This window comes from Vulpes vulpes, chromosome 12 (assembly GCF_048418805.1).
Source record: "Vulpes vulpes isolate BD-2025 chromosome 12, VulVul3, whole genome shotgun sequence".
NCBI classification, from domain to species: Eukaryota; Metazoa; Chordata; class Mammalia; order Carnivora; family Canidae; genus Vulpes; species Vulpes vulpes.
Genome location: NC_132791.1, coordinates 81,874,391 through 81,889,467, shown reverse-complemented (window position 1 = coordinate 81,889,467; position 15,077 = coordinate 81,874,391). Strand labels below are relative to the sequence as shown.

Genomic DNA, 15,077 nt, shown 5'->3' with positions numbered 1-15,077 from the left:
CTTTTTTGTTTTTTTTGTTTTTGTTTTTGTTTTGTTTTACTTTTCACATCTTTATTCCCTGAGCATGTTTCCCTATTCCAGAGTCCTTGTTTCCTCTCCTTTTCTTCCCAAAGACAACACCTTCAGTTTCATTCTTTAGCCTGTCAAATTTCAGTTTGTTTTAGATGGTTCCAGTGTTGTTAAATGCATATAGACTTAGGTAATGATTTGCAGTATATGTTTTTATTCTGCGGTCTGTACATTTAAGGAATTAATTTGAAACAGCAGCTCTGTTTACAAAAGGATTCTTAAAAAAGAGCTGGTTTATAATAAATAAAAGTTTCATTCCTCTAGTCCATTAAAAAAAATTACTCTGTGGTTGAATTTTCTTCTTTTCATCTTTGGCCAGATATAATGAGGGACTTTTATGTTATTTCTTACTTTGTCTTCAGTGTACTATATTTTTCAATTAAAAAAAACCACTATTGTTAGTTCTCTTGCTCTTTAATGAATCATTGGATTGGAAAATAACTCATTATATCATCAGGCAGAGATATGTTCCTTTATTTGCATGTAGATAGTGAAGATGAATAATTTATCAAATGTTATTAGTGCAGGCTGCATATTACTGAAATCTCAGCAGGATATAATGAAATTTGTCTCATGCTAGTGTGAAGATACCATGCCTTTGCATAGTCATTATTGAACTTTTGGTATCTCTCAGAGAACTATTATGCTAGTGAGCCAGTCTTGCTCACCTCTTCATTAACTGGACTTTTGATTGAAGAGTTGAACTTATCTTGAAAATCTGTGAAATCTGGTTTGCCAAATGCTTGCTTGACTGTCTATGTTTTTATAGCAGAGCAAGAATTTTCAGAATGAATGAAGGACTTAATGTTTCTTATTAAAGTTGATTAGTGCAAAAAATGCTATGACTGATGGTTTTATTACTTCTGGTCATAAGAAGCTGACTATACCAGAGACATGGAAGCGACATATTTTTCTGAAATGAGGGGTGATGAAACATGTATATAATTGCCTTAGAATCTTACGCCTGTACTAATTATGTATGTTAAGTTACTTTAAATAATTGCTTTAAAAAAGATGGCTTTGATTTGCTTTTGAGATGATTGTGTGAGTAGGTCAGCAGACCTCCTCATGAGCAACAGTAAAGGTGGACAGTCAAAAACAAACAATCCCAGCACCCTGAAGACTAAAAGTATTCAGCAAACTGAGAAGTGTTTATTCTTGAAAATAACAGAACTTTGGGTAAGAACAGTGTGAATCTATGGCATTTGCACCTGGGGCTACTACTCCCATTTTCTTTAGACAGCTCTGTGGGCAAGGTTGTTCAGTCAGACCCGAGCAGGCTGTGAAAACTGGGGGCTTTGTGGCTGCTCCCAAGACAGCACCTTTGATTTGAAGAACTGTCCATCAAGGTGGAGATTTTGATGGTGAGTGATAGAGAGGGTATGTGTTTCTACCTGTTTGAAACTGTGGGACTGTCTGGCATGAAGAGTGGACAGGTGGACCAGCTGGAGATTTAACAGAGACTTCCAGGATGTAATGCAGTGATAGGATGCTTGTTGAGTCTCCGTAGAGCAAGAATAGTTGATTGGCGCTTGTGCACAACAGAGACTGGAGTGGGCCTAGGCCACCCACACTCACCTGCCTGCTGGAGCCTGTGTGCACATCCTGAGAAGGAGGGGAAGACTTGAAAGTAGCCCTAACTTTGAGTAACCTCACTGGTTCATACACAGTTCCATCAGAAGATTGAAATCTTACTGGTTTGTGGTGTTTGAACAAATGTGTGACAGTCTTTTCTTAATAAAAAGCTATGCAGATACAGATTTGACCCATTGGAAGTAATGCTTGGTGTTGTTGGGAGCAGATAGAAAGCTAAGAAGGGACGTCCACAACCTTTCATTGTAGAGATACAGACTTTATAGATTTAGTCCAGGTAAGCTCTTAAACAAACAACAATAATCCCTGGTGGGGGGAAATCTGAATTGAGAGTTGCTACAATATATTACCTATAGTGTTCTGAACTGAACAACGTATTATATGATACATGCAAAGAAAACCAAATATACCCACATACAAGGGGAAAAAAAAAACGTCAAACCAGTCAATAGAGATTGTCTTTGGCCAAAAATGTTGGAGTTAGCAAAAACTCCCAAGTACTAAATACCATGTTAAAAGCCTTTAAGGAAAGGGTGATGATAGTGACTTGAATACAGAATCACAAAAAGATAGAAATTATAAAGAGCCAATGGGAAATCTATAGTTGAAAAGTACAGTAACTGAAATGAAATATTCAAAGGGCTCAATTTCAGGTTTAAGATGGCAAGAGAAAAAAAATCAGTAATTTTGAGGATAGATCAATAGAAATGATCCAACCTGAATAATAAGAAAAGTCATCAGGGACTCAGAAACCTGTGGGACAGCATTCAGCACACCAAGTGTGTCAGGGAGCCACAGAAAACGATAGAAAAAGTGATACCCTCCCTCCAGTTTTTTAAAAAAACAATCCTGTGTGAAAACTTCCCAAACTTGATTAAAACAAAACTTTATGGAGCCAAAAAGCCACATGAATTGCATGTATGAAAATCACAGAGGTCTACACTGAGAGAAAATCTGGAAAGCATCAGAAAGAAATGACACATTATATACAAGGGGAGCAACATTAAAATTGATAACTGACTTCTCATCAGAAGCAGCAGATGTCAAAGGTAGTGGAATGTGACAGAACTGACCTCTGAACGACATGGTGTTTGAACTGTGTGGCCCGCTTCTACATGCATTTGTTTACAATACAGTTTTCCTCGTACTTTTCTTAACATTTTCTTTAGCTTATTTTATTGTACGAAATATATAATACATAAGACATATAAACTATTTGTACATCAACTGTGTTATCAGTAAACAGCATAAGCTATTAGGAGTTCAGTTTTTGGGGAGTCAAAAGTTGTACGTGGATTTTCACCTGGATGGGGTGTGGTACTGCTCACCTCTGCAGTATTCAAGGATCAACTGTATTCAGTGCTCAAAGAAAAAAACCTGCCAGCTAATAATTCTGTATCCAGCAAAGGTATCTTTCACAAATTAAGCAAAATATTCTCCCAAGTAAACAAGAATCTGTTGCTAGCAGATTTCCTTTGCAAGAAAGGGTAAAGAAAGTCCTTCAGGCAGAAAAGAGGTAGTATCAAGTGCTAAGTTGAATTCTCAGGAGGGAATGAGTGTTAGAAATGGTTAAATATGTGGGTAAATATAAAGTCCTCTGTAAATGTATGTTTTTCCTCTTTTTAAAAACTATATAGGTGTAGGGTGCCTGGGTGGCTCAGTCAAACATCTGACTCTTGATGTCAGCTCAGATCATGATCTTGGGGTTGTGGGATCGAGCCTGCTGTCAGGCTCTGTGTGGAGCCTGCTTAAGATTCTCTCCTTCTGCCCCTTCTTCTAGAACCTCCCAGTGCTCCACCCAAAAAAACCCCAAAACCACAACTATGCAAAAACAATAATTATGGCACTCTGTTTTGGGGGTTTATACAGCCGTATGTTAACATGTTTGACAACAATAGTACAAAAGAAGGAGGGAAAAGAAATGGCACATGGACAATTGAATATCCCTATGCAAAAAATGAACTTAGACCCTTATACACAAAAAGTAACAAAGTGCGTCCTAGACCTAAAGATAAGACCTGAAACAGTAAGACTTCGAGAAGAAAATATGGAAGAAATCTCTGTGCTCTTGGGCTAGGCAAAGAAGTCCTTAGCTAGAATAGCAAAAGCGTGAGTTATAAAAGAAAAATTTGAGAATGTGCACTTTATTAAATTGAAAAAGTTTACTCTTTAAAACATATTGTCATGAAAGTGAAACTAAGCTGCAGCCTGAGAGGAAATATTTACAAATCACATACCTGAAAAAGGTTTTGAGACAATTCTTTTTTTTTTTTTAATAAGGATTTTTTTTGAAAGGTTTTATTTATTTATTCATGAGAGGCACAGAGAGAGAGAGAGAGAGAGAAAGGAGAGAGAGAGAGAGAGGGAGGCAGAGACACAGGCAGAGGGAGAAGCAGGCTCCATGCAGGGAGCCCGATGTGGGACTCGATCCCGGGACTCCAGGATCACGCCCTGGGTGGAAGGCAGGCGCTAAACCGCTGAGCCACCCAGGGATCCCTGAAAAAGGTTTTGAAGGCAGAATACAGAATTCTTATAACTCTATGACAGTTACTCCAATTAAAATATTGGCAAACTTCTGGAGTAGACATTTATATTACTGAGGATTGTCTAGAGAAACAACCAGTAGGGTATGTGTGTTGAAAAGAAATGTATGATAAGGAATTGGCTCATACCATTATGGAAACGTTGTAGAGATTAAGAATTCCTGAGACTGTAGTCCACAAGCTAAAGATCTAAGAGAGGGGCCCCTGGGTGGCTCTTCAGTCGAGTGTCTTCCTTCGGCTCCGGTCATGATCTCAGGGTCCTGGGATTGAGTCCCGTGTTGGGGTCCCTGCTTAGTGGGAGGTCCCTTGCCCCTCCTCTGACTCATTCATTCTCTCACTCTCTCTCTACCTCTCTGTCTCCCCCTTCCCTCTCTCCCTCTCCTAAGTAACAAATACAATCTTAAAAGAAAATAAAGACCCAACAGAGCTGATGTGTAGGTCCAGTCCAAGTCCAAAAGCCTGAGAATCAGTAGAGCTGATGGTATAATTTTTAGTCTGTGATTGGGCAGCAACAAGATTCAAGAAGAGCCTCTCTTTCTCTCAGAATCTGAAGGCTGGAAAAGAGCAATGACCTAGCTCCAGCCAGGCAGCAGTGGTTCCCTCTTAGCCTTTTTTTGTTCTATTTGGGTCTTTGATTGGATAAGGCCCATTAGTGTTAATCTGCTTTACTCAGTCTACTGACTCAGATATCAGTTAAGACCAGAAACATCATTACAGAAACACTCGAGAGAACGAGAGAACGTTTGGTTAGTGTCTGGGGACCCTGTAGCTTAGTCAAGGTGACACATAAAAATGAGCCATCACCATATTTTGCCAAATAAGACCTGTAGTTGGCTAATAAACACATGGAAACGTGTCCACATCATAATCACTATGGAAAAATGCATATTCATTCAAACCACAATCATATATTACTTCTCACCAGAAGTGCTGCTATCAAAGTTACAGCATGAGGTCTTCATTGACAATGTGGGGAAACTTAAGCCTTCACACATTGCTGGCAAGATATAAAATGGTACCACCACTTTAGAAAATAGTTGTTTCTGATAAAGTTATATACAAATTGACCACACGACCCAGCAATTATTCCTAGGAGTTTATCCAAGAGAAATAAAATTTTATGTCCACATGAAGACTTGTATGTGGATATTCATAGAAGCATTATTCTAATAGATATTAATTGGAAACAATCCAAACATCCACCAGCTGGTCAACCAATCAGAATGTGATATATTTTGGAATGGGAGCAAGGGTGCACTATACATAAACTTAAGGGAATTTTGGGGGTAATGCATATGTTCTAAAACCAGGTTTTTGTAATGACTGTATAACTGTCTTTATTTAAAATCATTAAGTTGTATGTTCACAATGAGTGAATCTTATAGGATATACCTTGGTAAAATTATTAAAAAGAACACTATGTATGTAATGAGAAAAAGACCATGTAAACATGGAAAAAATAATAATTGGAGAATCTCAAGGGAATAAGAAGTCTTAGTACTGTTGTTCCATATTTTCTACAACTGCAATTAATCCAAAATTTCAAAATTATAAATATTTTTGTGACTCTTAGAAATAGTCTGATTTTCTTTTGTAATATCTTTAAAAAATAAGTTCAAAAACTTTTGTTTTAAAAAAATCTGACCCTAAAGTGTTATTTTATCTCAGCTTTTTAATTCTTTATTTCTTTGATTTGCTGTTTGCTTTGAGCAGGTAATCTGCTTCTGCTTTTTTTTCTTTTTTTTAATCCCCCAGCAGTGAGTTGCCTGGCAGGGCCAGTGCCCATGTAAAGCCTTTCTGCTTCACGTACATACCTGGTCAATGCTTGAGAGCACGTATACCTTACGGAATGACATTCTGAGGATGTTTCTGTTGCTGTCATCTGTGCAGTAGAAATGTGCAAATAATATAAGCACAGCACTTTTGACTGCAGGATGCACATGCAGCTGTTTTGCCCTTTGACAGTTTTCTTAGGTGAACGATCACATCCTCTCTTTTATATATATATATATATATATATAGTTGTTTGTTTCCTCAAAGAAGGAGGTAAGTGAAAATATGAACACGTTTGTTGAGAGAAGTGAATGAAAGTGATGTTCTGTGGCCAATGCTAAAGTATATTTATGTGCTTTATTTGAAGGTCATTCCGTGAGGCTGCTGGGTCAGAAAAAGGCTAATGGGAAGCGGCTGGGTGGAGCACGGTTGGATCTGCCAAAGATTAGGAAAAATCCACTGATAGAAATCATTTCCGTCAATACTGGGTAAGTGTCTCTCAGACTCATGCATCCACTATTCAATGTATCCATGAATTCAGGCTTTCCCCCTGGACATGTGACACAGTAAAGCAGCTGAACATTTCCATGGGAGAGAAAAATCAAAAAGCTTGAAACCACATGAAGACAGTCCCCTATTAAATGTTCCCTGTGTGCAAATTACATGTATATTTGCAGCAGGGCTTTAGGTCTTTGATTAATATTATTCTGACGTCTTTTTGGTAGTAAACATAGATTTAATTTTCCAGCCATGCCCTTGGGTTAATATATTTTTAAAAAGGGTGTTTTGTTGTTGGAATGGTTAGCATACCCATCATCTGTTTTTTTCAATAGGGTTATTGTAAATAATGCCCAAGATATTAACCATATTTTGATTACCGACTATCTGAAACACATGTCTTAAAATATTGCCCTTATGAGCTTTGAACTAAAAATAAGCATTATAGCTAAGTAGTAAACGCTCAAAAATTTCACATCTAGGTCTGAAGTTCCTGTCTCTTACTATGATGCTTTGTGTGCTCATTCATCCTGAGTTTTATTTGCATATATGGAATTTGTCGTCAATATTAGTGTAACTTGAAAGTCTGATGAGGCCAAGGCCTTCTGTTGTTGTTGTTGTTGTTTTTAAGAATTTATTTATTCATTCATGATAGACATAGAGAGAGAGAGGCAAAGACACAGGCAGAGGGAGAAGCAGGCTCCATGCCGGGAGCCTGACTTGGGACTCGATCCCAGGACTCCAGGATCACGCCCTGGGCCAAAGGCAGGCACTGAACCACTGAACCACCCAGGGATCCCCCCTTCTGTTCTTTAAATCATGGTAGTCCCTCCACTAATAAAACGTAAGCTAACCTGCTGCCTTTTTTTTTTTTTTTTAATTTAAAAGAGAGCATGAATGGGGGGCAGCATACAGAGGGAAAAGGAGAGAATCTCCAGCAGACTCCACGCTGAGCTTGGAGCCCAATGTGGGCCCAATCTCACCATCCTGAGATGACCTGAGCCAAAATCAAGAGTCAGATGCTCAATGATGGAGCCACCCTGGTGCCTCTTTCCTGCTTTTTGATTTCATCATCCTTCCCTCTTTTCTAGAATTGTTTTCCTCTGTCCTTTGCTTCCTTCATGCTGTTCCCTTTGGAGAGCAGATGAGCTTGTCTTTTCCCTCCAGCATCTTGCCATCTCTAAGCATAGCCTCCCCTTCCTCCTGCAGAGTTGCAGCTCTGTGACAACAGTCACAGGTCACCCTTTCTCTGGTTTTATCACCTTCTGGTTAAGCCTTCCTATCGCTACCAAAGACCAGGGAAGGTTGAAGAAGTCGTTTGTTTTTTTCTCTCAAAGCCCTGTAGGGTGATTTTTATTTGCTTTGCTGAATGGGTATTAGACCACTATCTGGCCTTCAGTGATGAAGATGCAGAAACCTATACTCATCAAGCTCAGAGGCTAGTGATTAAATCAGAATATAGCAGCAAAAAGTGTAGTTATCACATTGACTGGAGCATCTAATATTTTGAGCCTGAGCCAAATTACAAGCATAAGGCTGTTTGCCTCTCCCTCCATCTCTATCCTCCTTCCTTCACACACTGCAGTTTTTCTTTTTACTCCCGATTTCCTACTGAAAATTGCCATATCCCTACTTTCCCTGTCCTCCATGTTTGCCTATTTTCTTCTGTGACACCCCTCATTATTGAAATCTATATGAGTTCATTTATATTTTCATTTTTCCTGTCATTGGCGTGTAATAAGCTCCAAGGTGGCAGGGAGTTTTGTCTCCCTTGCCTCCTACTGTATCCTCAGAATATGGAAGAACGTACACAGCAGGGATTTAATAAATATTTACTTACTGAATGAATGAATCATTGATTTTTATAATTTGAAAGTTTAATGGATTTATGCTAAACTCTCTTCACAGTACAGATTGCCTTACCAGTTGGACAGTGATACTTGGAGTTTGGCTAAGTGTGCTTTCTCCTGAACAATGCCTCCAGGAGAACAAAGTCAAGTGTTTCTGAGAATCTCTTTCTCTCTCTCTCTCTCTCTCTCTCTCTCTCTCTCTCTCTCTCCCCCCTCCATCTTTTTTTTTCAGTATAGGATTGATCATCCCTCATCCTTTTTTTGCTGAGATACATTTCTTTAAGTGTGTTAAGATTTTATGGTCTGTCAAACACTTGTATTTAGGTCCATTGGGTCTCTTCAGGGTGACTTGGCAGCCCTTGCTGACTTCTTGACTATTGCTTTTGACAGTTTGTCTTCAAAGGTACTTTGTCTAGTTTCTCTGTGCCTCTAATATGGTTACTCCCTGCTCAATCACACTGAACAACTGGAGCTTCCCAAACTCAAGGTTGTCTTGTCTCCTGACCTCAGGCCCGGTGCATGCTGTCAGGTGTCCCTGGCACATCTCACCCTTTCCCTATTCACCATGTTGGTAAGCCTTCCCTGTGCAGTTATGTGCTCTCTTGATTGGGCTGAATACATCTCTCTTTGTATTGTGCATCTACCACATTCCCTATGTATCTAGGTTATGGCACTTTCAGACTGTATAATTTATATTTTATTTTATTATTTTATTTTTAAAAAGATTTTATTTATTTATCTGAGAGAAAAAGCACGAGCAGGGGGGAAGGGCAAAGTGAGAAGCAGATTCCCCACTGAGCAGGGAGCCTGATGCAGGGCTCGATCCCAGGACCCTGGGATCATGACCTGAGCCAAAGGCAGGTGCTTAACCGACTGAGCCACCCAGGTGCCCCTAATTTATATTTTAAATTGTAAACTTCTTGGGCTCTGAAAGTGTTTAAATTATTATTGTATTATTATCTCTAAGTTCAGTATCTAGTATGAAATTGAGTATGTAGTAAATATTTGTTGAATACACGTTTTGTTTTGAAGTCATAACTATTGTTTGTTGCCCTAAGAAACGTTACGAAATTTGCTTTAGGTACCCATTTTAAAAGTGATTAAGTTAAAATTTTTCATGTATATTTTTTGAGTCTCCCTTCTTTTGGATTTAGTGTTTCTTTTTTTTTTTTTTTTTTTTTTTTTATTCTTGAGAGATAGAAGGAGAGACAGAGCCAGAGACACAGGCAGAGACACAGGCAGAGGGAGAAGCAGGCTCCATGCACTGGGAGCCTGACGTGGGATTCGATCCCGGGTCCCCAGGATTGCGCCCTGGTCCAAAGGCAGGCGCCAAACCGCTGCGCCACCCAGGGATCCCAAGATTTAGTGTTTCTTACAGTAAAGCTATACTATAAACTTTTTATTTAAAAAAATTAAATTTATTTAGAGAGAGTGCACGCATGTGAGCATGAGCATGGGGGGGGAGGGGTAGAGGAGAGGGAGACAGACTGTCCTCAAGCCTACTCCCCACTGCATGTGGAACTCGACATGGGGCTCGACCTTGTGACCCTTAGATCATGACCTGAGCTGAAATCAAAGAGTTGGACACTTAACTGACTGAGCCACCCAGGCGTCCCTACACTATAAACTTTTTAAAGCTCACTGGATATTTACCATCTCTCATATTACCATATAGCACCAACCCTTAGTAAGTAAATTAGCAAATATGCTTTTGATGTAAAGAGAATTCAGTCCATACTCTCTCTAATTGAGTTTGGAGTTTCTAACCTTCTCTGAGTCCTAATCACTTTCCTGAATCAGTTATAGCCTTATCATTTGCTCTCAGGTGAGGGCATCCCCATAGCATTTGTCACGGTGTCACTCTTAACATCTTAACTTGGATTTTACTTTTTACCTCTGGTGAAGCTCATTCCTTTTTTCTTTTTAACCTACATTCAAATGTTTTAAAAGAAGTATATCCATAATTATTTCTATCAAGAGAAAAATGATCCTTTTCATCAAAATCTTGACAAAGTTTTATTGCTTTCAAACTAAAAATGGACATCTTAAATGCCATACAAATTTTCCATTTCCATTTGGGAAAAGACTCATTTGCAGCAAGTTTTATTGAATGTTTTAGTAAATTGTTGAAATTACTATTAGAGTCTACAAAGTTGTTTTGCTTTGTTCCCTTTCTAAAGGAGTACAAGAAGTATATTGATTGCTTTACCAATGAAGAAGTTAGAATTTTCAGGTCATGGTAGATTCTGGAAGAGCTGAGAGAATTATCTATTTGATTACAGTGTCTATAATGAGGGTGCCTTTTATTTTTTTTATTTTTTATTTTTTTTTATAATATTTTTTTAATTTTTTTTTTTAATTTTTTTTTTTTATTTATGATAGTCACAGAGAGAGAGAGAGGCAGAGACACAGGCAGAGGGAGAAGCAGGCTCCATGCACCGGGAGCCTGATGTGGGATTCGATCCCGGGTCTCCAGGATCGCGCCCTGGGCCAAAGGCAGGCACCAAACCGCTGCGCCACCCAGGGATCCCCGCCTTTTATTTCTTAAATAACATTTATCTTTTCTCCTAAACCCTCTCTCTGGCATTCAGATATTCCTCTTTATTTATATTTGCTCTAGTGAGTATATAAATTTTGGCACACTTGATTCATTGTTCCAGTTACCAGTGCTCTTCTTGTTTTCTGAGGTGAACTTTTTGAGGTTGCCACTCTTCTGTTAAACTCTCTGTTGTGCGGTAGAGATTCCCTGCAGAAGAAGCGTGGGTAGGCATGTGTCTGTCTGGTATGGTGATAAGACAGTGATGTGGCTGTAGCTCTGAAAGACAGGTAAGAATAAAGTTCATGATGATGGTTAACACTTGAGTGCTTACCATGTGCCAGACACAGTACTTTGAAATGTATATTCTTTCCTGTGTTTAATCCTCACAACAGCCTCATCAGACTGTTTTTTGATAGATGAAGAAAGTAAAGTGCAGTGAGGTTAAGGGACTTTACACTGTCCTGTAGCTGGTGAGTGGCTAAGACCGAGACTGACCTATTACTTCCATCAGATACTTTTGTGGGTTCACAGGAGCAAGGAAGCCTATCCAGCATGGTTGTCAGAGAGGGAACTCAAGGGGGGCTGAATAGTCTTTGCATTATAGAGGTTGTTGAAACAAGCCCTGAAAGATAGGTAGAATTGTGGTAATTATGTATGGAGGTGTGTTTGGTTTCAAATGACCAAACTGGGAGGCTCAACAGTATCCAAATTTATTATTTTATAGTTCTAAAAGTCAGAAGTCTGATACAGGTCTTGCTGTGTTAAAATCATGATATAGGCAGGGCTGTGTTCTTTGGGCTGTTGGGGAGAATCTGTTTACTTCCTTTCTTTAGCCCGTAAAGGCCACCCAAATTCCTTGCTTATGGTCCCCTTCTTCCATCTTCAAAGCCTGCACTATTGTATTTATCCTCCTACTCTGAATCTCTCTCTCCCACTTTTCAGTGATTACATTAGAGCCACCTGGAGAATCCAGGATGTTCTATCTTAATGTAGCTGTTTAGCAACCTTCGTATCATCTGCAGCTTTCCCATTTGGCATGTTTTAGTTCCAGGGATTAGGATAGGTATGATGAGAAAAAACTGTATGTAGAGAAAACAATGGACAAAGGCATATGAGTGGACCATATGAGTTGTTGGTGAAGAAGATAATTTTCTCAGGGTTGTAGTATGGTATTTCCAGTAGGAGAATTGGGATAAATCATCTTTTGTGTGAAGAATGTAACTGCCCCACAGTGAGAAATTACAGTTAATTCAGTTAGTAAAGGAAAAGGAGAGCCACTAAAGTTTGGTGCATAGGTGAGAAATAATCATGGTTGGGCATTAAGAAGATTATTCTAGTACCAGCTTGTAATATGGGTGAGTGTTGGAAGGTAGGTATAAGGAGGTCACTGATGAGGTCATTATAGCAACCCCACCAGGAAGGAATGAGGGCCCAAGTGGCAGCTTGGGGAATGAAAAGTAAGGATGCCACAACTGTGTCATCATTAAGAAAATGGGCTTTGGCATTCTCCAGTGGAATTATTTGTAAGCATTAATTTGGAAGTTCCAAAGAATGGCTGGGGGTGGAAATACAAGGCCTGAAAGTAGCTTTAGTTGGAGAGACTTGAGTGCTTGAGGTCACTGAAGGTGAGTGCTCAGTGCCTGTGCATAGGAAATGGAAAGAGTCATCTATGAATGAAGAATAGTTAGAGATGAAGGTGTATGAATAGAGTGTATCATCCCATCAATTGTATTAGATGCCTTCAGGAGAAGTAATGCTGGGATAGGTGAACCGTTTCTGGAGACTGGGAAAAATGAAAAACCAGATTCAAAATTACGAAGTTTTCCTCCAAGAAGATTACTCTTTTGAGGAGTTTAACTGTAAAGGAAGAGAAGTGATCTCTAGAGAATGGAGAGATGTTTCTGCGGGCCCCTGGGTGGCTCAGTCAGTGAAGCAGCTGCCTTCGGCTCACATCATGATCTCCGGGCCCTGGAATTGAGCTCTGCATCATCTGATTCTCTGCTCCATGGGGAGCCTGTTTCTCTCTCTCTGCCTCTGCCCCATGAGAAGGGGCTCACTCCTTCTCATGCTCTCTCTCTCTCTCTCTCTCTCTCTCTCTCTCTCAAATAAATAAATAAAATCTTAAAAAGAAAGAAAGATGCTTCTGTCTGGGCCTGTTTACAGGCAGGGGCATATGGAGTGGAAATACTTTAAGAAGAGTGTTTCAGCAGGACTTTGTATACAGATGGAAAGGTAAGCCTTGGCAAGGAAGGAGATCACTTCTGTGCCTCCTCAGGTATAGGAGTAAAGGACACGAGTAAGCCCAAGTGTAGGACTTAGTTCTTTTTCTTAAAGATCTTAACCGAGGAGTGTACAAGTGTACAGAAGGTATTTCAGTTCTTTCATGCTAGCAGGTGAAATAGAGGGTAGGAAGTATTTCCATGTTTCATCCCCTTATGTTTTAGTGAATATACCATGATCTTTTGAAGGCACTGACTCGAGAAAGGGTAGGTTCTTGACTGGAACACCAACGTCTCTCCTCAAAACTTGTCACTGCTCTTCTTCCCTCTCTTCCTCCCATTGGTGTTGAAGTTCAGTTGTTATTCTACGCTATATATTTTCTGTAAACTGGAAGTGACATAACATGTTAGATTTGAATTAAATATCCAGCCAGAAATAAGCTAGTTTCTGAGGTAAAGATAAAAATTTGAAGATTCATGTTGAGGTGTTTCATTTTTCTCATTAAATTGGTAGAGTGAGGTCATAGTTCTGAAGTAGATATATGTGGATATATATGTAAATTTTAAAAGATCTTTTTTTCTTTAAATTCAATTAGCCAACATATAGTATATCATTAGTTTCAGATGTAGTGTTCAGTGATTTATCAGTTGCATAAAATACCCAGTGCTCTTCACATCACATGTCCTCCTTAATGCCCATTACTCAATTACCCCATTCCTTCCACTCACCTCCCTTCCAGCAACCCTCAGTTTGTTTCCTAGAACTAAGAGTCTCTCATGGTTTGTCTCCCCCTCTGATGACTTCCCATTCAGTTTTCCTTACCTTCCCCTATCATCTTTTGCACTGTTTCTTATATTCCACATATGAGCAAAACCATATGATAATTGTCTTTCTCTGATTGACTGTCTTATTTTACTCAGTATAATACCCTCTAGTTCCATCCACGTCAATGTAAATGGTAGGTATTCATCCTTTCTAATGGCTGAGAAATAAAAAAAGGATCAATCAAGCACTGTAGTCCATATAGTAAGTAGTTTATGTGTATAAACAGAAGAAGTAAAGTGAGGTTAGAATGCTAAGTTTTTGTTAGGGGCTCCATGTGTGTAATTGCCTTATTTTTCCTAGTAGAGACAGAAGGTCCTAGGTAGTATAGAGACATAAGTAAAAAGTTGGAAATTGGGCCATAAAGAAAATCTGTGCCTCATTTTTGCCTTCTCTGTCACTATTAAAGTCATCAGTTTTGACAATCTCTTGGCAATTTTTGTTCTTCCAAAGCCAAGAGCTGGATACTGCTTAGCAGTTCTGATAGAAATTGTAACGCTTTTTAGGTACTACTATCAGATTATCCCTAGTTTGAAGGGATAATCCTCCCCTGGGCTGAACACATCTAAGAAAAATTCTGTCTGACCCTGTAATATTTTACTAATACTTTCTCTTTTAAGATTTATCTCATTTTTCTTGTTACTTGCCATCTGTCAGACATAAAATGATGGTATATGGGAACCTTTAAGAAGGAATCTAATTTTCTTTCAGATTGCATATTTGAATTTATTATCATTTTTTAAAAGTATCTGTTACTTTTTCCCACCAGTAACATCATATCTTTGTGAAAAAAAGCTAATTTGGATGTTTTCACTTTCTTTCTGTGATGTCCAGAATTTATCATCTGTATCCGAGTGCTGGATGCATAGAAGCTCTCTAAATATGAATGAGTGAATGAAAGAATGATAATTTATTTTTATACAAGTGGAGTTGTTTTTAGAGAAATATAATCACAACTAATAATATTTTGTTATCTTTCTAGTTCTAATGACTGCATCTTGAAATAGTTATTAACTAGATACATTTGAAAATACAATTATTCTGTGCTTACACATTACCAGGTATTGTATTAGGTATTATGATATATACAAAGGTAAACATTTCCCAAGTCAGCAGGTAACTAATATGAAATGAACTAATCCAAAAGCACTCCGTTCTAAACCCAGAATT

General features: G+C 38.7%; 1 protein-coding gene across 11 annotated transcripts in view; it reads left to right on the top strand.

Moving 5' to 3' along the window:
• The window catches only part of CDKAL1 (CDKAL1 threonylcarbamoyladenosine tRNA methylthiotransferase), a 641,987-nt gene that overhangs the window by 220,262 nt on the left and 406,648 nt on the right, over positions 1-15,077 (top strand). For all 11 annotated transcript variants that reach the window (XM_072729035.1, XM_025999312.2, XM_025999311.2 and 8 more), the window contains one exon: positions 6,346-6,466. In XM_072729035.1, coding sequence (XP_072585136.1) covers positions 6,346-6,466 — 121 coding nt within the window. The remainder of the gene's footprint in view (positions 1-6,345; positions 6,467-15,077) is intronic.